Source organism: Cyprinodon tularosa, unplaced genomic scaffold, assembly GCF_016077235.1.
Source record: "Cyprinodon tularosa strain WSP-4 unplaced genomic scaffold, ASM1607723v1 ctg499, whole genome shotgun sequence".
Classification (NCBI taxonomy): domain Eukaryota; kingdom Metazoa; phylum Chordata; class Actinopteri; order Cyprinodontiformes; family Cyprinodontidae; genus Cyprinodon; species Cyprinodon tularosa.
In genome coordinates this window covers 689,783-713,671 of record NW_024039228.1, presented here as the reverse complement: position 1 = coordinate 713,671, position 23,889 = coordinate 689,783, and the positions used below count along the sequence as shown (strand labels likewise).

The following is a 23,889-nucleotide window of genomic DNA, read 5'->3' as shown; positions in this document are numbered from 1 at the left end:
TCATTTCTTACAAAATCACAGTTTAATAAATAGTTTGTAAAAATGAGTACAAAAGTGGTTTTCTTAACATTTCTTATATGAATGACTCGTTTCAGGTCAAAGGAGTCTTTAGTTGAACCCTCTAGTTTTTTTTTTTTTTTTTTCTTTTTATCAGCATTTATTTTTTACAATCTAGTTCTGTTGAATTAAGGCCTCTTGATTTTGGCATCAGAACAATCTGCTAGTCGAATGTTTTTGTTTGAAATTGTGTAAAGTTATGAGCTCCCCTGGTTTCACAGTTCAAACGCTGAATAAAGCACAATTACAAATAAAATGGCTCAACATGCAGAATTATTTTATCGGATGATCCAGACAAGCTAAGTATCTAAAGGGCAGCGTTAGACACTTCAGAGGAAAAACAAAAACATGGCACATGAGGCTGCTTCATTCAAGGGGACTCTGTCCATGTTGCGCTTCTATAAGAACTTAATTATAAAGGAGAACTTTGGGAAGTACTTAGCACAAGATAAATAAATGATTTCCCCTTAAATAAGTTCAGCAGTGACAGAGTGCAATCTGTTGTGAAAGACACTGACATCTTTTTACTGCATTTTTGCTGAAACTTGGTGGAGACAGAGGATCCAACATGTCTGTTAATTAAAAAAAAAAAGCCCCCTCTTTGCTGAATTTTAATTATAGTGACTTGCAACAGTATAACCCACTGAACTTTTTTTTTTAAGTCAGAATATCTGATTGCCTGATAATGGCAAAAAGGAAGGAACCTCTTTGGGAAAACCTCATATATTGAAACATGGTGGTGGCAGAAGTATGCTGTGGCGATGCTTTCCAACAGGGAAAGTAAAGCAGTGTTGCCAACTCTGACTCTTCAGACCACTTTAGTGACTTTTCTGTGAGCAACAGCTTTAAAGCAAATATTGCCATAGAGTTTATGGTCTACAGGAAGAAGTGAGTGCTGCTGCGAGCCCCTCCACCCTCCAAAGCGGTGACAGTCGGCACCTAACCATGTATGCTGTCGGTTTACCATATCAAAGATGACTCGCATATGCCCAAAGCTTCAATTGATCCTCCCTGTATTAAAAAGCAAGGATGTAAATATATTTGAAGTGTTTTTTTCTGTTTTTTGAAACTTGCACTAAAATAGACCCTCCCTGCATTAATTCCTAAACAGTATCAGCCACTGTATGCCCCTATGTTAACTGCCTCAAAGCTGAATTTGATAAATACTGATTTATATAGTTTGAGTTCAGGTAAATTATTGAATAATTTATAAATTAGAAAATGTCACCTAGTGACTTTCCTTGCTGAAAAATTGGCAACAGTGGAGGGAACATAGTGAGAGTTAACTGGAACATTTTGACAAAGTATCAGATTAAATATCAGAACTTCAAGAAATAAAACCATTATAAAGTAGACTGGTTAGTATCAAAATATATGCATGAATGAGAAAGAAAATCAAGCTTGAACTTTTTTCTTATACGGATATGCAAATACTTCCAGATCAAGACAATCATTTTGGGCGTAATCTAAAAAGGTTCAAGGGTGTAAATACTTTTTAAAGTCACTTTTAAGTTTTAGATTATCTAAACTGTAAACTTGCAGCCAATTGCCCTTAAGATCCCCCAAGCAGGCGAGCTGACTCCTGCCAGCCGTACCTTTAGCAATAGCATACAGACATGTCTCATGGATCTTCCATGTCTCCACAGACACTAGAACATTTAGTTTCAACACTAAATTACTGCATATTAAAACTCCTTTTGCTCAATGTGACAAAAGACTATTTAAACACACAAAAAAAGACTCACAAAAAACAAAACATTAGCAAGTTGGCCCAAAATTCTGGATGCTCTCGTTTCCCAACACTGAGATCAGAGAATACTTTAAGATAAACACCCTATTTCATATGGGGTCCATTTTAAAAATATTTCCAATACATGTCTTAACCCCTAAATGTATGGAACAAATTTTGTGTCATTATATTGTAACAAATATCTGAAATCAAAACTCCTGAGACATCTGAATAATAATCTGAAAATAGAGATTCTGCTTTTTTTTTTTATTTCAAATAATTATTTCTACCACTGCTATAGCAAATTAATGTTATTACAGTTATACATTAAAGGATAAACATCTAATCATTTCAAGATTTGTCATTTTGCCTTTCAAATGAAATGGAACACAATCGAGATGTTGTGCTTATTGCTTAGACAAATAGTTTTGATCTGTGATGCAACTACAGATCTTAAGTCCCTATTAGCAAAATCTGCAACCATCAGGTAAATTTAAAAAATATATATATATGGATCAGTCTTTAAAAATTATCATTGCTAGAATAGTTTTTCAAGCATTTGCAAAATAAAGACACAAAATTTGCTCCATACATTAAAACCCTAAGCTTAATTTCTGCCTTTCCAACATGTTAGAACAATATTTTTGCAGTTTTTACATTTCAAATTTTGATCTTCTAGCAAAAAAATTCACTTACAGCAAATATTTCGCACAAATTTAAAGATGGATAGCAACAGAATTCACGTTTTCATATGGGCGAACAGATTGTCACAATAACATAAGAAGCTGCAAAAATCAACAATTGCCTAAATAAAATGGAAGTGTAGCAGATGATCTGTCGTGTTTTTGGTTAAAGGCTGATGATGCAGAGAGGCTCAAACTCAGGATTTTCCACTAGTTTTGGTGTATTTCATTCCAAAACTGAACATTTTTTATGGTCATCGATGCCTATAAGCCAACCTTAATCCCTTGAGACAATATTTTCAAAACAGCAAAGGCCTTCATGACTTTAAAGCATCTCTCATTCTGCAAAACAATCTTTGCTTTCACCCAATCCCAGCTATTAAACAGGCTCCTTACTCTTCCTGCATCACTGCAGCTCCTAACAACCCTAACCTATTATTGCTTGCATGTTCATTCACACAGTAGGGGAAACTGTTTGTCTCTAAAAGTGGCATTTAAACTACGGTAGCAGTATGTCACAGTTTGACTTCAGAAATGGTCAAAACTTCTAAAAATAGCAACAAAACACAACTGCCTAATGTGTTTCTATGCCCCATCGGCCTCTTTTTTTATAATGTCTTTTGCTATTTCAACGAGTACAGACTCTAGTTTGCGGGAAGAGACATGACATGGACGTTTGCTGGTGTATTTAGAATGTAGCAAGTCACAAAATCTTTGGAGTTCCATTCATCAAGCCAGGATGACGGCGCACGTGGGATATTTTTGTGTCTTTCATCCCGTCACATGATCCGATGCACTACCACGCACACACTCATCGGAATCCACGCAAACTAATTCAAACAAGAACGCATGCACCCCTCACACATTCGCTGCATTTCTCAATGCAAAACACAATTGGCACAAAGTATCAAAATAAATACCCTGGAAGATTGGCACTATGCAAAAAAAAAAAAAAAAAAGCTTCACAGTTTTAAAAAAAATCTTATAATAAAAAACTATTGAATAATCTCAGCCTACTCCGTGTTTTATTATCCTCACTATTACTTATATACTATATGCTGATGACGGTTACACCAGTGTCGTAAACCTCTGTAGGACTTAACTACCACTGAAACGATATAGCTCCTATTCAAATAGATTTTTTTTTTCCACAAACGTACATCAAAAATGAAGTATCTAACATCTATTGGACTATAGATAGTGCTGTTGTCTGGTATGCATCTCTTTATAGTGCCTATTCATTATTATCTTCCTTCACACAATTAGTACAAGCAACATCCTCATTAACATCTTTTTATTGGGCCCTTTCAGATTACCTCACAGGTGTCCCTCTAGGATGCTGGTGACAGGCTGGTCCAGTGAGGGGCCTGATGCTCCCCTGCTCGGGGCAGTGGAGGGCCCCTGCAGGCGCTGGAGCTCCAATATACTGTCTATGGCACTCTGTAGATGTTCGCTGAGGATGTTGTCCTCTTGGAAAGGCAGGGACGCCGGGCTTAAGTGCTGCTCTGGCTGAGGGGACACATCCAGTCTGTAGCATTTCAGTTTTGGGGCGCCGATGTCCCTAGTGGCAATCTCAAAGCAAACATCCTCTGGTTCTGTCATCGGAAGGGGAATCGGAGGTTTTGTTTGGGATTCGGCCGCTGTCTGTTGGACCTGTTCTCCAGTGTTACAGCTAAGAACTCCATCTGACATTTCCTCTCCATATTGGTGACGCCGAGTGGCGCCATTGGTTGCCTGCGGGTGACGCTCATTTACACTTCCACCGCCGTTGGTCAGCTGCCCCGTGTGGTCCCGCTTGAGTCCCGGATCGCAGGCCGAGTTGTGGATCACTTTGCGAGAACCTGACTCCTGCTTGATGGTCAGTCTCAGAGCTCCACGTGAGCTGGAACGATACGTCTTCAGTCCCGGGGGTCTTTCGGTCAGTCGTGCCCAGGCTGGAGGGGAGGAAGGGCTGCTTGATGAGTGTACGTGAGAAAGGCCAGAGGACTGGGCACTGTGAGGGGAAGACGCTGACGTCATCAAAGCTGTCATAAATGTTTCTGTTAGAAAGAAAAATGGAGGGATAGAACACTGTGGTTAGTTATTTTGTTGCTTCATCTGCAGTCTCCAGAGGTGGGAGTGGCATAGTTAAGGCATAGAGCTTGGAATCCTGAGGTTCTGAGTTTTGAGCCCCACTCCCACAGACTGCCACTCTGGGTCTCTGAGCAAGACCCTTAACCCTGCACTGCTCCCCGGGCGCCCAACGATGGCAGCTCACTGCTCCCCAGGGGGATGGGTTAAAGGCAGAGGTCAATTTCTCCAATGTGAGATTAATAAAGTTCAATTATGATTATCAATTTTTATTGTTATTATCCTCCACCTCCGCTAATTTTGCCTGCATGAAGTTGCAATATTATCTGGATCTCCATACTCCCTTTAGAGTCTTCTAGTTTATGTTGTTAACTTGCTTGTAGTTATTTGTCCGTTTTGAACGAGTGCTCTATAGTCAGGGGTTCACTTTAATATTTGTCTACCTAAAAAAGAAGTTAGGTGCTAAAAATAACCAACAGGCAGGTTTATCATGATTATGGCAATTGTACTGAAATAATCGCAAAGTGCTTTGGTTTTAGTTTAATTTCCTTTGTCTCTCTTGCCTTTCTAAAATCTCCATCATCTTTTGATGATCTTCCTATTCTGCGTTTTCAGGCTTCTCTGTCTCGCCTCTTGTCTTAGTCTTGCCTCTTTCCATGCTTTAGTCCTGCTTGGGGTGTTGCCGGTGCATGCTTACCCCTTGGATCTTTTCACATGTTAAGTCACAATAGTAAATTTGAATGTCATTTATCAGACTTCATTATTTTGCTGAGGGAGGAGTTTTGCTTAGAAAGTACAGGGAAGTTGATCCTAGAGGTTCTAGATAAGGGTACTTGTCAGACTAATAAAAGCTAAATAATATTCAATGATAAATTTCCCACTTTTCTGTCGGTCTATCACGTAAAATCCCAATAGTATCAAATAAAGTTGAGGAATTTAACATGACAAAATGACCACGATAAAGCAATGCAAATGCCCTCACAGGGCAGTAATCTACCTTCCTTTAAAAGTTAAATAATTTTGTAAATAAATCTATAGAAAAAACATCAATCAAATGTTGATGCTTATACATTTAGACATCCACTGTGATAAATATAATCCAATACATGAGAATGTCTTCATTAACTGAGATTATAAATGAGATTTCAGATTAATGACATTCTCTAAGGGGCTCCAGAGTTTAACAGCGGCCAGGCCTGACATTTAACAGCTATCAAGAGTCCCCTTCCTTCATTCAGGTTCTTAATTAACATAAATACAGCTTTAATTTGCCTTCAACTTCTCACATATAATTTTCAATCATCAGGCCGCCCTCTTCAGACGACCCCGCTCTACATTTAAACATCTTAATCAGTCATTCACTCCTGGGAGTTCTGCTGGAACAAATATAGAGGTTAAGTGCAGTGCCCTGAGGTACCACTTCAAATGTCTAAGAAAAGAAAAGAGGCACTCATTCAATCACTTTCCTGAGTCATATTAAATGTTCTCACACTCCTTGTAGTGATACTTGCTCCCCCTGGTGAAACACTGACCTGGATCTTTGCGAGCCCGCCGCCTCTCCTCTGCTAACGCGTACCTCTCAGCCTGGAGGAAGAGACGCTCCAGCATCACCATCTCTGCTGACGGACTCTCCTGCTGTGAAGACCAGGTCAGACGTCGTCAGACACTGAGAAACAGGCCTGAGGTGTGAGTTAGCCTCTGTTCTAATATAAATAATGAGTCAAAGCCTTGCTCAAGTTGTAACCCTCTTTATAAAACACAAATGTCTGTTTATTTCATTGGGATTTTATGTAATAGATTAGAATGAATTAGAGCTGAAACAAGTGCCAAGTGGTGAAGGGAAAATTTGCTTACAATTTAAAACCTAAAAAAATTGTTTTGCACTCAGCCTCTCATCATTTACTGTAATTAGAGGATAAGTTTGCACATATAGACATTAATGATGTTTTTTCATTCAGTCCATCTTCATTCTGAACAGCCTTTGGGAACTTCTGGGCTCTTGCCACAGACTCCAAATTGGTTTTAAGGCTGGACTATGTATAAGAGCACTGGGGATTGTGGGATTTTGTTTACTAGATCTGCACTCTGTTTGTGCTGCAGAAGCAGTCCAGTAAAAGTCCATACACCTTGTTACAGATGCCCATCCAGTTGGGCAAAACAAGGTCAGATTTGTGCACAACTACTGTTTGTCCTCTAAACCAATGGTTTTCAAACTCGGACCACTGTCCTGCATGTTTTAGGTATTTCCATGCCTCCATACACCTGGTTTAAATAAATGGGGGACTGGCAGGTCCCTGCAGCCCATGGTTGCTGCTAAGAAAGGATTGCAGTTATTTGATGCAGGTGTGCTGGAGCAGAGACTCATTTAAAACATGCAGGTCAATGGGTCCTACAGACAGTTTAAAAATCACTGATCTAAACAGATTTCCCCATTTGAGTTGCGGATATCTGTGGCTACCTCTCTGACTAATACCTCCCTTGCCTGGTTTCTTATATTAAGCATATACACTAATATTCACTAATAACAGCTATGACAACTATTCTAGGCCTTCGAAGAACTGCTGTTTATAGTGACATTGATTTACACACATCTGCATTTTATATTCTTATTTAGGTGACAACTGGTTGCAGTTTTTTCAGTTAAAGTTGTTGGATGAAAAAGAAAGTATGAAAGCTAAAAGTTTAAGTAAGCAGAATCTTTTTTTCAAGCCACAAGATAACTAAATACACCCCAGTATCTAGAAAGCAAAAACATGCAGTCTGCTCACAGAGCTTTTGGAAATGAACCTTCTGTTCTTTGGTTATTCTAACTATATAGACATAGAAAATGTGAAATGTCTCACCTGGGTTTCCTTTACCAGTAGCTGCCTGTATTTGTTGACCATATCCTTGGTGCGTTTCAGCAGGAAACCGGACACAGTGTCAAACTCCTGGTCGACTGTTAAGAGGGAGGCATTTAATTCTACATCATATTCACACAGATTTGTTAGATTTTCAGACTTAAATTATCAAACGATGCGTGTAAACCTGTATTGAAGTCATCTTGAGTGGGCAGGTGACCGGCACAGGTGTGGTACGGCAGGAGGCATCTGACAGCGTCTTTCAGAGAGGTGAATGCCGGCCGTGTGATCGGGTTCTGAACAGCTCCATGGTCCAAACAAAGCTGCTGCTGGAATCTAACGAAAGCAGGACAGTTCGCAACTAAAACCGGTGCGATGACTGGGAAGTTAACGGTTAGTTTTGCAGCGGAAGAACCAAAAAAGCTTTTATTCTTAAACGTTTTGATGCTTTGTTTGGCTCTTTAACACACTTGACTAAACAGGAAAGAGGACAGAAAGCAATAACTGAGCAACAAAATAATTTCTTCAATAAGGACTATAAACCTTAACCTTCGATTTTAATTGACATTTACTTGAACCTCTTACCTGTGTCTGCGCATTGCTGGTGTGAGCCTCTCCTCCCTCTGCAGCTCCAGATTACCTGCCAACTGATGGACACATCAATTATAATAGGAAAAACTGGACTCAAGCTTGAGTTTTAGGTAAAATAATTAAGCGTTAATAGCTACATCGTGCCAAATAATATGTGGAACCTTTTGGCTGGTTTTCTGGCTCCCCTGAAAGGGTCCGCATTGAACAGGATGCCTGGGAACTCCAGCCCCCTGATCTGCAGGTGAGGGTGGATGCACATTGAGAGTAAAGGTCTCACTCTCCAAGGCAGCTGTGGGCTCTGGGAAAAGACACAAAGATGATTACGGTGGAGCTACTATTGGAGGAAACCATTATACAGGTTCCTAATCAGCTGTAGTTGAACTCACTGTTTTGTGTGTGCTGTTGGACAGCAGACTCGTCTCCCTCTTTAGAGAGATGTGCAGTCTGCTGCTGAGGCACAGAGATGCTGACATGCAGAGGGGACGGACTGCTGTGGGCTGGAGTGGCGTTCGTAGACTGAGGCTGGGGGGCAGACGGAGGAACATTTGCCTGCGCCTCAGCAAATAAGTTCTGTGGGACCTGGTGCTGGTGGGGGGCTTGGTACTGGACTTGGGCCTCCATGAGGGGCTGGGAAGCTGAAGTCGGAGGCCCGGCTGGAGGGGAGAAAGTTACAGATGCTGGTCTCACTGCTTCCTGAACCATAGATGGGGAGCAGGGGAGAGCTGTGTCCCCAGGGTCAGAAGGATGTGGAGAAAGTTCACCACGCTCGGCCGAGATGACATTAGGATCCGGTTCAGATGCAGCACCAGGCTGGGGTTGGTTCTCTCTGTCGCTGCCAACCGGGGAGGCGAGGGGATCAATGGGTACAGCGGGGAGGGCTGCAACCATTAGTTCAGAAGGAATGGGAGAACCAAGAGCCTCCTGCTGTGGGTGGAGAACATCAGAGCATCATTTAGGCCAACCTCTCTATTAGACATTAAACTCTGCTTTGAACAAAGCTGTTCTACTTCTCAATTTTTGTTATACATCATCTACCGTAATGTTTAAAACTTTAAGTGGGGGCTGGGGGCATGTATGGAGTGAATTTTCTTCCATTGGTCTTGCAAGCAAATAACATGTTTTGTAAAGGAAAATGTGCTGTTTTAATAATAAAAAAAAAGGTTCTGAGTACAACTTTTAGGTTTTCTCATATATTTCTCATTTCTTTTTCTTCAAATTCTTCTGACAGAGATTGAAACATTTTTACAACAATAAACTGGTCCTCAAGTCTGGAAAGTTAGCAGAGAAAGCACTGACATGTTTAATATTCCTTCTCTTCTACTTTGTGATCCTCTTTTTGCTGGTGTGTCACACGGATCTCCCTAAAACACTAACATTAAAGTACCGTACAACACGTCAGAGAGAAGGAATGTGCATAAGACCTCACATGCACTGACCTGTGGCATGTGCTGCATAAAGGCCTGGCTCTGACTCATGGAGTGGGTGACCTCTTCCACCATGTGTTTGAGGTCTGCTGTGGGCATCAGGAGTTTGGGCATCTCCACAGCGGCTTCAGGAGCAAGAGGAGGCTCAGGATGGGGCTGTAACACTGCGACTACAGGAGGAGGAGAGGACCGCAGCCCTGCAGAGTTGGACTGCACTGAGACATGCTGGACGACGTGTCCAAAGGGCTGCAGGGAGACACACTACAGTCAAGACAACACTCGACTGGATTAGCATCACTAGCAAAACATTTTTAGAAATAGTTCTTTCATTTTGGGAAAGAATAAACAATCATCTTATGACTCAGAAAACAAAATGTTCTGGTTTTGAGATTAATTCATAAATTAATCTTGTAAGTCCTTATTGTTATTTTTAATCCGCTGTTGTAAATGTTAAAAGCTGCAACTGAAAATAACTGATCTTCTATAGAGGTCTGGCTCTTAATGAAGGATTCAACATAACAGGATTCAACCTTTTCCTGTTTCTTCTGAAATCTACAATCATCTCCCTTGTTTTGTTGACATTCAGGATCAAATTCCGGACTCTGTACAGAGTAAAAAGCAACGGCGAGAGTACTGTCCCCTGTGTTGCTCCTGTGCTGCGGACTACTGAATTAGACAGCTTCAGTCTAACAAACTGTGGTCTGTTTTTCAGGTAGGTATTCATCCAGGCAATTGTTGATGCCTCCACAATAGTCTGCTGGAGTTTCACACAAAGTAAGTCAGACAGAGTCATGTTAAATGCACTGGAAAAATCAAAGAGTGCGATCCTCATAGTGCTGTCTGCCTTGTTTTAGACTGAGGAGTGTCATTGCTGTGGCAATAAAACTAGCGTAAAGCATCACACCTTCACTATTGTGATTGGAATGCATATATATATATATATATATGCATTCCATATGTCTATATGCATTACATATAGACCCTTAGAGCCTATATTGCAAACTTAATGAGGTTGTGGAAAACCACCCTTGAGACCAATGGCACGACACTTGCACAAGTCTCCGTCAAATGTGGCATAAACCAAGGAGATTTGTTGTTTCCACTGCTGTTGTGCATAGGCCTGAACCCCCTCAGCCAAATAATCAGCAACACTGGCTAGGGCTACTGACTAAGGAACGGAGCCATCACCTTGTCTACATGGATGATATCAAGCTGTACGCTAAGAATGAGTGAGATATCGACTCATTGATCCATACCATCCGGAAAGACATCAGGATGTAATTTGGACTAGAGAAGTGTGGTCGGATGGTGACTAAGAGCGGTAAGGTAGTCCACACAGAGGGGGTCTCACTCCCAGACGAACAATAGCAGACATCAAGGACAGTTACAAGTACCTCATAATCCCATAATGAAATGGCCTCCTCGAAGAGGTGACAAGGAAAGTGGCTACGGCCTAATACCTCCAACAAGTGAGGCAGGTCCTAATGAGTCAGCTCAAAGACAAGAATAAGTCTCTGGCACTAAATAGCTATGCTCTACCAGTACTCAGATTCCCAGCAGGAATAATAAGCTCTACAAAGGGTGAGATACAGGCCACAGATGTTAAGATACGAAAGCTCCTAACCATGCATGGAGGGCACTGGATACCCCAAATCCAGCACCTTGAGACTGTCGAAAGGGAGGAGGCTGAGGACTGGTGAGCGTGAGAGCCACTATCCAGGATGAAACATCCAAGATCCATAAGTACATCAAGGACAAGGCTCCAACAGATGACACGCTCAGTGAATGTCTCAGACAATGGGGAACAGAAGATGAGGTGCCAGAGACTCCGTCATGGAAAACCAACCAGACATTGTGGTGGAGGACAAAAGCAGAGAAAAGCCATTGTGGTTGACATAACAACACCAAGTGACTGTAACATCAGAATAAAGGAATCAGAGAAGAGCTGAAGAACACATGGAAGGTCAAGGCATCAGTGGTACCCATGGTCATTGGGGCACTCGGGGTAATTGACCCCAAAACTTTGAGGAGTGGTTACAGCAGATCCCTGGAAATGCATCAGACATCTCGGCCCAGAAAAGTGCAGTTCTGGGAACAGCAAAGATACTGTGCAGAACCCTCAAGCTCCCAGGCCTCTGGTAGAGGAGCTGAGCTTGGAGGGAAAAGGGAGACCACCCGCATTGGGTGAGCAGTATATATATATATATATATATATATATATATATATATATATATATATATATATATATATATATATATATATATATATACACTCACCGGCCACTTTATTAGGTACCCCATGCTAGTAACGGGTTGGACCCCCTTTTGCCTTCAGAACTGCCTCAATTCTTCGTGGCATGGATTCAACAAGGTGCTGGAAGCATTCCTCAGGTAGTTTGGTCCATATTGACGTGATGGCATCACACAGTTGCCGCAGATTTGTCGGCTTCACATCCATGATGCGAATCTCCCGTTCCACCAAATCCCAAAGATGCTCTATTGGATTGAGATCTGGTGACTGTGGAGGCCATTTGAGTACAGTGAACTCATTGTCATGTTCAAGAAACCAGTCTGAGATGATTCCAGCTTTATGACATGGCGCATTATCCTGCTGAAAGTAGCCATCAGAAGTTGGGTACATTGTGGTCATAAAGGGATGGACATGGTCAGCAACAATACTCAGGTAGGCTGTGGCGTTGCAACGATGCTCAATTGGTACCAAGGGGCCCAAAGAGTGCCAAGAAAATATTACCCACACCATGACACCACCACCACCAGCCTGAACCGTTGATACAAGGCAGGATGGAACCATGCTTTCATGTTGTAGACACCAAATTCTGACCCTACCATCCGAATGTCGCAGCAGAAATCGAGACTAATAGGACCAGGCAACGTTTTTCCAATCTTCTATTGTCCAATTTCAATGAGCTTGTGCAAATTGTAGCTTCAGTTTCCTGTTCTTAGCTGAAAGGAGTGGCACCCGGTTTGGTCTTCTGCTGCTGTAGCCCATCTGCCTCAAAGTTCCACGTACTGTGCGTTCAGAGATGCTCTTCTGCCCACCTTGGTCGTAACGGGTGGTTATTTGAGTCACTGTTGCCCTTCTATCAGCTCGAACCAGTCTGGCCATTATCCTCTGACCTCTGGCATCAACAAGGCATTTCCGCCCACAGAACTGCAGCTCACTGGATGTTTTTTTCTTTTTCGGACCATTCTCTGTAAACCCTAGAGATGGTTGTGCGTGAAAATCCCAGTAGATCAGCAGTTTCTGAAATACTCAGACCAGCCCTTCTGGCACCAACAATCATGCCACGTTCAAAGTCACTCAAATCACCTTTCTTCCCCATACTGATGCTCGGTTTGAACTGCAGGAGATTGTCTTGACCATGTCTACATGCCTTAATGCACTGAGTTGCCGCCATGTGATTGGCTGCTTAGAAATTAAGTGTTAACGAGCAGTTGGACAGGTGTACCTGATAAAGTGGCCTGTGAGTGTATATATATATATATATATATATATATATATATATATATATATATATATATATATATATATATATATATATATATATATCTTTGCAAATAGGTTTTCCACCAATAGCCTTTTGTACCTTTGAGATTATATTTCCATAATTTTAAGGTTGAACGATCCTAAATTTGCTCTGACACATGAGGTTGTATGACCAGCTTCCGCAAAAGGTCTCTACAGTGCCTTAAAAAAGTATTGACACTTTTTTTTTTACATGTTTTTCAAATGTATTCAAAGAGGGAAAAAAATACAATTTAATAATAAACACTTCTGGTTCAGTCTTGTTGAAACTGAGGGCTTTCAAATCATATATATATTAAACTAAGGACAGTTTTTCATAAAACTGTTCAAAAATATATATTTTTCAAATGTGAGTCACTGATACTAAAGTAAACCTTGATAAAACCGGACATCATGGTTTTTCTGTTGTGACAGCAGTGAAGCTCACCTGCTGCAGCTGCTGGAAGGCCTCCTCTGAGATGCTCCTCTCCTCCTGAACAGGCCTCTCAGGCAGCAGCACCACAGAGGCCCGCTGCAGGCTCAGCTGTCCTTCTGTCAGCCCCGCCTGGTGAGCCGCCGCCTGGGCAGCGAACGGCAGCCCCTGAACAACAGAGGCGCCGTTGACAATAGAGATGGAAGTCAGATCCTGGGGTAGCACCCCTGAACTGTTGATCAAGGTGATGTGGTTCCCAAGAGCAGGACTGTGGACCAGGGTGGCTTGCTGCCCCTGCCCTCCGGCTGTGTAAGCTCCAGCCAGCTGTGCTGGCATCTGGAAGACAGTAGCGGGGGCTGACTGCAGCTGCAGCGATCCTGAAAGAACGGTGGCCTGGCGGAGAGCTAGCTGCCCTGTAGGAGTGGTGAAGACTGGGCTGAAGTTCAGCTGTCTTTGGGGAACAGTTAGGATCTGAGAACCATCCACAAGCTGCCCAGTGGAGGCAGCCACACTGTGAACAGATGGGCCTTGATGGCTGGGGGTAAGGAGAGGCTGGACCGCTCGGACAGGCTGGGAGATTGTGACGGGACACTGGCCTGGAAGAAGAAACTGGTTCTGACCTTGGAAGAGTCCCTGAGGCTGTAGCACGAAGGAGCCGCCCTGGTTGACCAGCTGCAGGCTGACCGGTTTGGAGAGCTGCTGTGCTGCCTGTGGCTGCGGAGCTACGGTCTTTTGGCCTGGAGCTTGGGAGAGTAACATGTTTGGAGAAGCAGTGGCAGGGACAAATGTGAGACCAGAGGTGGCTTTCTGCCCTGAGGGCTTGGGGCTAATCTGGACCAGTCTGGGCTGAATGCTGATGGGCAGCTTGGGCTGAATAGGGAGTGGGGCACGCTGCAGGACGATGCTTGGTGCTGGTGCTGCTGCAGCTCTGAGAGGCGGGTTGAGGAGAGGGCGGGTGGTGACACTGGGGACAGCCTTGTGGATGATCATGCTGGAACCTTGAGCGGGACTCAGGGAGAAGGAATTGTCCGGAGACGGAGCAGGAAACACGTTTCCAGGCAGGAGTCCCATCAGCTGAGCCGGGGCTGCAGGTTTGAGAGATGGGCAACCTGGTCCAACAGCCAGCAGGGAGGGCTGTGGGGGCTCGACTGCTGCCTGGGTGTCCCTGGGTAACGTTGTAGCAACCGGCAAGGTGACAGATTTGGGGATGAATGGCACAGTCGGTGGAGAGAGGAGAGGAGCGGGGGAGTACAGGGACAAACCATCTCCTGTTTGAGCCAGGCCTGCTTCCAGGGCCATGGTCTGCTCCGTGATCTCAGCCTCCTGCAGACTCTGCTGGAGGATATCACACGCCACCTCCGCCTCCCCCACCCCCTCCGCCTTTGCTTCACATCCAGCCTCCACAGGAGGCTGCACAGCTTCGGAGTCCTCTCCACCCTCTGGAGATGATAAGAGAGCCTCCTCCAGGAAGGACAGATCCACACAACCAGGCGGGGGCGTGTCTGGGCAGTCCCTGCCGTCTCCCAGCAGCGAGACGGGACTCTGGAGGACGAAACAGTGGGAGAGAGACACAGACAACAGAGGAGGCAGGGTGGTGGGATAAAAGGGTGGGGTGGGGGAATATTGTGTGATTAGCCAGCGTTAACAGGAGGCACAAAATGGAGAGAAAAACAGGATCCTTCTGGGGGTTAGTGCAGGTTGTTGTGACGCTGCTGGCTGTACATCCAGACACTCACCGGGGCATCTGTGAAGAGGGAGGGCTCCCCAGAGGAGGAGTTAATGAGCAGGTCCTCAGTCTGCAGCTGGTGGGAGAAAAAGCAGTCTATTTTAGATCTGGCCACCTTAAGCGAGGGGAAATATGCATTTAATGTTAGATTAGGACCCTCTTTAAATGCTGCCTTTCCTCCTGCAAAAATTTCCCCAAGTCTGATTCCTTATGATCCAAAGAGTATCTCAGATATCAGAGCATCTCACTGGGATAGATCAAAACAAATCAGTGCGTAGTTGCAAAGTGGAAGGGCTTAAACTGGTGTGAATTCATATTCAGATTGGGTCGGAGTGTTAGGGGGTGAAAACATTCCCATAAGGATTAGGAGGCTCTATCAAATGTTTTCCCCCTTTATAACAACCTCTTGGTTGGTTAAATTTCTAAGACACATTTATGTTAAATATAATAATATAAGCCAACAGCTCTTTAATCTTATTTTATTTGTCTGATGTAATGTTCTGTATTCATTATCAGTTAATGATCTATATAATGTGTTTTTGTCTTTTACTGAACTAAATTAACTCTTCAATAATATTCTGATTCACTGAATGTGACTGTAGTCGACAAAAATATAAAATTTAGTTGATTAAAACTTGACAAAGATAAATATACAGGTGATTCAAATAAAGCAGAAACTACATAAACAAGTGCTGCTAAAGTCAATAAGGAGTTTTTGGTTGAAAGTTTTGGGTTACTGATGTGCATCATCCATCTGACCATCCGTCCTTACATTAATTTATTCATTCATTATTGGGCTGAGATCTTTCTGCGTAGAGTTTGCATGTTCTCTATATGCACATATGGGTTCTCTCTGGGTACTCCAACTTCCCCTTGGTCCAAAACCATGACTTTTAATTTGATTGATCAATCTAAACTTCTCCTAAGGTAAAGTTTGAGTGTGTTTGTACTATTTAGTTGACAGGCCATGAAGTTTAGTCTCAAAACAGTTGTGCCTCCTTGGTGGAGGCAAACTGGACTGAAAATGAGTCTTTTTATGGTTTTATTTCACATATTTCTTTATTCTTTCTTTCACACAGATGTGGAGAGCATCGACTGGCACTACAAACAGGCTCTTCAACCTGAGCTGTAGTTCTCTGCAGCCATGCATCACTGTACACCGCACTTTTCAGATATTTCTCAAATTTTTTAAGAAATCGTTTTAAGCCTGGTGTCATTTTCCTTCCTCAGTCACAATCCTAGAAAGGTTTGAAGGTTGTGAATCACTTCTTACCTCACTGGTCCCATGAAGGAAGTCATTCAGGGCTTGGGGGTCACTACAAGAAGAGCAGAACGACAACAACAAAAAAGGCTGAAATCAATGAGGATATGTGTTGCAAAAACTGTTACTTTGACTAATTTTCAGACACTTGTTAGCATGTTTTGATCCGGTTGTTTTATTCCACACATTAGAAAGTCACAGGCTACCTTGAAAGAGTCTAAATGCAAACAAACATTAGAGACTCACCACAAAACATCAAGTAGACAAGTCCCATCTTCATCCTCCATGTCAGCTGAGAGAAAGGTGGGGATCTATTAATCCAAGAATTTGAGTTTGATATAATATTTTTAAGCAGAAAACTCACCAAGGAACTCCCAAACATCCACCCACCACCACACCACCAACATTACTGTTTAATCCACCTTACCTGATGATTTTACACTTTGGACTTGATTTACTAAAGATTTTATTATATAAAAAATCTGCAGGTTTGTTAAAAAGCTGATCTAATAACCAGATGCACACGAAAGTGCATCTAAACATGTGCTGATTATCAGAATGTGCAAAATACTGGGAGGAGGATAAGCAAAGGAATTTACTAGCCCAGTCACTAGGAGCCATGTGCATATTTGGAAAAACTTCTATATTCCACTGCATCAGTGTGTTTCATAACATCTCCACAGCTAGCTTTTCTGATGTGCTGTCTAGTTTTTGTCAGACTGCTAAGTCAAGTGCAAGGTGTTATATCACCTTCCACTTGTTTACTCATACTTTGCAGCTTGCAACATATGTTGTGATGATGGAAATAGAGATTTTCCATAATTACAAATATTCAGGCTCTCTTTACATAGAAGTGTGGAAGTTTTCTCTTAGTGATAAAATGTGTTTTATATTAACTAGTTATCTAGTTAAAATGTTTAGTTAACTAGTTTACAATATACTGAAATGTACTTAATTGACATAAATAGCTTTTCTTTGTCACTGTTCACAAAGCTGTGGTGCTGAAAAATGCACCACAGCTTTGAAAAGTGACTGCAGCAGCTACTTTTCATCTGGTTTCCCTTTTAGTTATCCTTTAGGGTTGATGATAGAATAAAAATGTTTCCTGCTGTTTTGTGATTATTAGGTTTTAAGTTTTTTTGTTTTTTTTGGCAAACAAGTGCATCAATTGTTTGCAATAAAGTAACCAGTCACGGTATATAATCGGCAACAACTCTGCTAATTGCACACACAGTTTTTTTTTTCTTTTGCATGAGCGGTTAAGCACTCGTTATTGTGATCTTTATAGATCAGGGCTTTGGTTTTTAAAATTCTCTGCCTGCTCTTTCTTGTTTACATGCCAAGAACATCCCCATCACTGGAGTGATCATTTTTGTGATACACAAGGCGAAGTCTCATTCTAAAAAACAACAACAGAAAATCATGCAGATCAGACACAAAGAAAAATCCATCCACTTATTACTTTTATTTTTTTATTTCCCTTCTAACAGTTTTTTTAATTTGCCTTTTTTGCTGTTGGATTTTTCAGATCAGTTGATTTCAATATCCAACAAAGACAATCTGATAAGGTAGAAAAATTGTTTTATATTTTTTAAGAAAAAAGAGAATCTGAAACAACCCTTGGATTAATCTACTAAAAATCAAGTTTTTCTATTTCAACTAACAACACCCAGGACTGATTACTGCCTAACCTGTAGAACCAAGCTAGTGACTTCAAATAGAACCAGTATGACAACATGAAGTAGGCGAAAAGATCCTTAAAAAGGCATTAGATCGATAGTGCCCAAATCTAAGGCGATTACAGAACAAGTGAAAAATAAAGACAAGTATTACTTTTAGTCTGATAACAAAACCACTTTTACTGCCTTTGAAATTCAATAAATCTGTTATCATTCTTATATTCATAGAGAGCATGGAAAAGTGGTAAAACTTCCCTGGAGTTGGCCAGGCGGAAAAATACAACATCTGATCCACATCTCATCCAGGAGGGCCTTCAGATAACCAGACCTGCATCTAAAGCACTAAATCCTCACCTGGTTAGGCTAAGGTCAGTGCAACTGATCCAATGTTAACGAGAACAATAACTTCAATATGTGTATTCTCACTAAACAGCAAACTCTAATAAAATTAGCTCACAAGCTGCTGAGTAGGGGAGTGGAAGTGCAATGATAAGGGCTTGATTGGGTTCTTAGATGAAGGCCCCCAAACACTGGGACTACGAAAAAAAAATTAAATAAAATGTTTCAGAAAATGTCAAATCAGGCGTAGTGATTAGACAGTTTTCAGAGAAAAAATAAAAAAGGTTAATGGGGCTTTATAAAATGGAGCAACACAGTTGCAAGAACAGAAAGTTGCACTTTTCAAAGTTTGTATAATTATAAATCTGAAAAATGTGGTGTGCCAGCTGCCAACCAGAAGCATAAAATTCCCTTCAGATGACTCTAATAAAAAAAAAAAAAAAAAAGTCAAATAATCTAGTACAAATCCAGGCGTTCTGTGTCAGAGTTCTGTGTTAGAACTCTAAGCGTTAGAGTTAGAAGTGTTAGATTAGAACAGGGGTCTGCAACCTGCGGCTCCAGAGCCACATATGGCTCTTTGGACCCTCTCCAGCGGCTCTTAATAGTAGTTAAAATGTATATAAAGAGCCAAATAATTTACTATAATATATACCGGTATCAATAGCTTTAGCGTTTTTTATAAGATGGAAAAGAATGAGATTAAAAGAACCAGAAATATGTTTTAAGAGACATTTTTCTATGAATTAGCTTGAAAATTATATGTTTTAACATTAAAAATACATGAATTGTTGATTGTTTGAGATGGCAACAGCTGATTTCCTATACAAGATTTAAAAAAAAAAGTTTTCTAGAAAAAGTCATGTTATATTTTGCAGCTCTAAAAAACTTTTACTTGGTCAGACTCTGGGCAAAACGGCTCTTTGGATATGAAAGGTTGCAGACCCCTGGATTAGAAGAAGAAAATAAAAGATAGAACATATAACAGAGAAGATTTAAGTCTAACATAAAATCAAGAGAAGACAGAACAACTAGATACACACCAACACATGGCTGTCAGATAAGCAGGTACTGTATATCATCTGGGAGTTGAGTTTGGGTGTCTGTTAAAAGTATTTCAGGCGAGAGCGTAACTTCTTTTAAGTTGATCATGATGAAAGAGACTAAACTGAATTTACCGGAGTTTTTAAAATTTGCAAAATGCTAGTTGAGAGGGAAAACTAACAGCACACATTTGCCACTGTAAAACATAGGGATGGCAGCATCATGCAGTGGGGATATTTTCCTTCAGCAAAGAAAGTAATTTACAATTTCCCAGTCCTCCAATCCTCATCAACAGGAATCCCATGTCTAATAACAAATATGTTCTCTCAGTGCTACAAAGAGACAGAGAGACTGGTAAGAGTACATAGGAATGTACTGTAATCCAGATTTATTTCAGAGCATATCCATGTGATAGAAAGGCCCAATCAAAGTCCAGAATAGGGTTGAAACACTTAATGGGATTAATAATAATTGATCAATTATTAAAATAATTCTCATCTAATTTAATAATCAACGAATCATCAAATGGAGTAGACAGACCCCACTGAATGTGATTACCAAAAAAAGAAACCTCTTCAGAGTAGTAATTATGCCAAAATTATTAAATAATATATAAATATTTTGCATTGAAGATGGAAAAGCTTTTCTTACTCTGTGAATTAGAACCCCTTCAGTGAAAAAGTTTTATCTTATCAGGGTTTATATTCTGTAAAAAATCTTCTTAAAGGTGCCCCTTTTCTATCCAATTATTAATTGATTAAACAGTAATCAGCGGATTAATCGATTTGAAAAATAATTGTTAGTTGCAGCCCTAAAACAGAATAAATGTCTGTAAAATTGCTTTAAACCACCTCTCACAAAAGCTCTCCCCTTTATTTGCAGGTGGTTTAAAAAAAGTGTTACACTCACTAGGGCCGAATACATCCGTCACACTTACAGTATCGGAATATGATAGTCTATAACCTCAGATTAATATGTCTATTATAATCACATTACATAGATAGTCTATGTTTATGAAATTATCTTCTATTATACAATTATGCATTACTTTGTGTTTGTGTGTAATTCCAATACCATGCATTTTGTTGTGATTTAACACTATTTCATGAGCTTTATGATGTTTTTTGTTTTTGTATTTAATGTTAATGGACTTTTCTTTACAAAATTAAGATAAAATTGAGCAAACACAAGAAAACTTAAAGAAGTGATGTATAACAGCAGACTAAATCAAGCAGCACACATCCATTATACATTCACAGCAAAATCTAAATTATTGTTATCTCCTTAAAAACAACAGTTCTTTTATAAAAACACAACGCTTATGGTCATGTAAGATACCCATCAACATTTTGAAAGATCCAATATCAGTTATATTTTTTTATCCTTAACCTTATAATCAGAACTATCTTAACTTTGATGTTTAGAAATTTTCTGAAAAAATGCCTCCTAAAAGACAAAACTGAATAGATCCAGGCATTTTTTTTTATTATGTTGATGTTTTTATGATAAAATGTGAGGAAAATCATCAAAAAATATTGTATATGTGAGAAATTAATAGATTTTGATGAGCAAAAACAGCTCTACTTGTCAGATTTGGATTATTATTCCACTGCAGAAACTTAAATAAGTGTATTTTGTCTTGAATTGAGGAGGAAAGTGAGACACTGCCAATGTAATAAGACAATTTACATTTAAAATAAGAAAAAAAAAACAATTGCTTTTTCTTATTTCAAGTGCATATTGTCTAATTATTTTATTTTAGGAGTAAATATATTAATTCCTTATTTACCTACTGTAATTAAAGGTAAATACACTTAATTTAAGAGTGTTTTTGCAGTGTGGATGGTTTTAATCTGATTAAAAAAGAAAAGTGGAGCCTGTGTGAGCATACTTTACATGTGAGAGGCCCCATGCAGAGTGGTGCGTTCAGGTGGGGGCTTCATGGGAAGCTGCAGCCGCTCTTCAGCGTCTGCAGGCGGGTTGACACCAGGCCGAGGCGGCGAGATGGAGACCAGACCTTCCTCTGCTGGAGCATCGCTGCGGGAGGGAGGCTGGATATGAGGTCACACCAGGTTACCACAAAACACACCTTCATCTCATGAGAGACACATAACGATCAATATATGATTCATCAGTTTTCTCTCTCTCTGGAGAGCCCGGTCCAGATCTATACCCGCGGCAGCATCATATTTCTAGGTATTGATTGCGCCCGAGGCTGATGGTGAAGGGAAACACCAGATATTGTTGTGGCTTTTAAACAGACGTGAGGGCAGATCAGCTGTAAATAGACGCTCCCCTGCGCCTTGGATGTGACTCTCCTCTCCTCATGGCTACAGGGGAGAATGAGGAGCAGTCTGATCCAGCATTTACTCTCTGGCTTTCTCCCCATCTTCTGCCGATGGCGTTTGTTTACAAGCAGACCACCGCATTAAAACCCCTCTAGGTACCGCAGCGCCCAATGAAATCCAGGCAAAGCGACCGCTTCATCCAAACCTGCAGCGGCAAAGTGCGCGCTGATCCCCGGCTACACGCAGGACCAGGGACCGCCGGCGCGTTTCTAGGTTACATAAGGTGATGTGGGTTCATGTTCAATTTAGATCCGAGGCGATCCAGATCCTTTTTTTACCCCTATTTTTTTTTTCTCTCCACGCCTTCTGTAAATCATATCGCGGTAACAAAAGATGCCTTGTGTTAAATATCTCCTCTCGCAGTGAGCGATTCTCCTTCTCGCTGGAATAAATTCTGCTATTTAAAGAAAGAGAGGATAAAAAAAACAAACCACCCTCACCCCTTTTTTTGTGGTTTATTGTCCTGTCAAGCGGGCCTCTGCGCCATCGATTCTCACTCAGTGGTCTTTTCAGATGCTAAAAGGAGGAGAGGGGGTGGAGGAGGTGGAGGGGGGAGGACAGGGTGGGATGAAGGAGGAGGAGGAGGAGGGGTGTGGTAGGGGGCGCCGGAGTGGGTGTGAGAAAACAGACTGCGATCACAACACAAAGGTAGGATAAGGAGAGAGAGAAAAAAACATGAGAGGAGGAGAGGATCCAGCTTCAGCAGCGCGGCCGCCTCCTGCGCGCATCAGGCGGGCGCACGCGCATCTAATATCCGCGCGCCTCAGCGGTGCGTTCCTTCACTGGAGGATTTGATTGATTTTTTTCCTTTAATAAACTTAGGAAGTAAAAGCTAAATAATATAATAATCTGAAGAAAATGGGGAGAAAACAGAAGGTGGAATCTGGGGAAAGTTTAATAAGGGCTGATCGATTATTTTAAAGAATAGACTAATGCTTTTGGGTGTTTCTAATTTAGTTTTAAGGCTAGGCTTAAAACGTTCCTTTTTGATAATTTCTTTCCTTTTATTGAGTCGCTCAGCCTATAATTGTGATGCTATAGGCTTTTGCTGCTGGAGGGCATAGGGACCACTTTACATCCTTCCATCTCTATTCTTCCATTCTGCATTATTTGTCAGGTCAGTCCTTAATTTTCTCCTCTCTAGTTTTTATCTTTATAGTATATTCATCTAGTCTGTTTGGCTGTGACACCATCCTGAGTAGAAATATCAGATAAAATTTTTTGTTTAAAAAAAAAACAAAGAATAATCAACAATATATCAATGCTTAGAAAATATATGGTATGGCACCTTGAACTTTTTTACATCTTGTCACACTGTAAAAACTGCCCATCTAGCCGAGACACAATCTTAGCTTTCCCTTTGCACAACCCATAAATATTTTTGACGTAGTTTTGAGGTTGCTATACTATGTAAAAGCAGATTTTGTTGGATCATTCGTCTTTTTTTTAAATACTCAAAAAGTGCGCTAATTACAGATGCAGAGATACAGTTGCACTTGGTAGGACTTCTTGTTTGAAGAATATCAGTATATTGATTTAAATAAGTTTCACCAAGTGCTATTGTATTAATTCACTGGCAGATTATTCCACTAATCTTTGAGTTAACTTTGCTCAAAAGAAGATTAACAGTCTCACAGAATCTGTTCTCGCTTAGTATATCAATTAAACTCAAAATTAAATCATAAAGACTTTTAGGATAGATCTAATATGGCCAGACTTAGTTGGATGCATAGTTTTTGAAGCTGCTTTTTAACAACAAAATTCAATTGATCAGATTAGTATTATTAAGAAATAAAATTAAAATGTACATTTAGTTTAATATTGTTTAACATGTAAAAAATGGGAAAAAGTTTCTTTGTAAAATAGATCAAGCTTAGGTGAAAGCACTGAATTTCAAAGATGGGATTTTAACCTCATGGGTCTTTTATAGACGTGTGGGGTGTATTTCTTTAAATGCCTAAAGGTATGAAAGTATTACATATAATGGACAAAAGTGACTATTTTCAGAATCAGAAATCAGTAATCTTTATTGTCATTGCTCCACAGGGGTGCAACGAAATTACTTAGTGGTTAAAGCTGATTGTAATATTATTACATGTGTGGTTTATTAATTTGGTAAATATGTTCTGTACACTCAACCTC

At 40.8% G+C, this 23,889-nt stretch overlaps 1 protein-coding gene across 6 annotated transcripts; it reads right to left on the bottom strand.

Moving 5' to 3' along the window:
- Positions 1–7: 7 nt before the first annotated feature.
- si:ch211-168d23.3 (BRD4-interacting chromatin-remodeling complex-associated protein) lies at positions 8–22,388 on the bottom strand. Of its 6 annotated transcripts, none has more exons than XM_038302694.1 (14): positions 22,188–22,388; positions 21,296–21,450; positions 16,587–16,632; positions 16,353–16,395; positions 15,090–15,155; positions 13,369–14,895; positions 9,407–9,655; positions 8,357–8,891; positions 8,132–8,268; positions 7,965–8,026; positions 7,567–7,715; positions 7,383–7,477; positions 6,072–6,174; positions 8–4,508 (listed from the first exon to the last, which is right to left on the bottom strand). In XM_038302694.1, the coding sequence occupies exons 2-14, from the start codon at positions 21,309–21,311 to the stop codon at positions 3,787–3,789; spliced, it is 3,750 nt and encodes a 1,249-aa protein (XP_038158622.1). In that variant the 5' UTR covers positions 21,312–21,450; positions 22,188–22,388; the 3' UTR covers positions 8–3,786. The 6 variants fall into 6 exon arrangements, with proteins under 6 accessions (XP_038158622.1, XP_038158618.1, XP_038158621.1 ...); XM_038302690.1 differs by having other exon boundaries at positions 8,357–8,894; positions 22,188–22,382; XM_038302693.1 differs by having other exon boundaries at positions 8,357–8,894; positions 21,296–21,436; positions 22,188–22,382.
- Between the last annotated feature and the right edge of the window lie 1,501 nt (positions 22,389–23,889).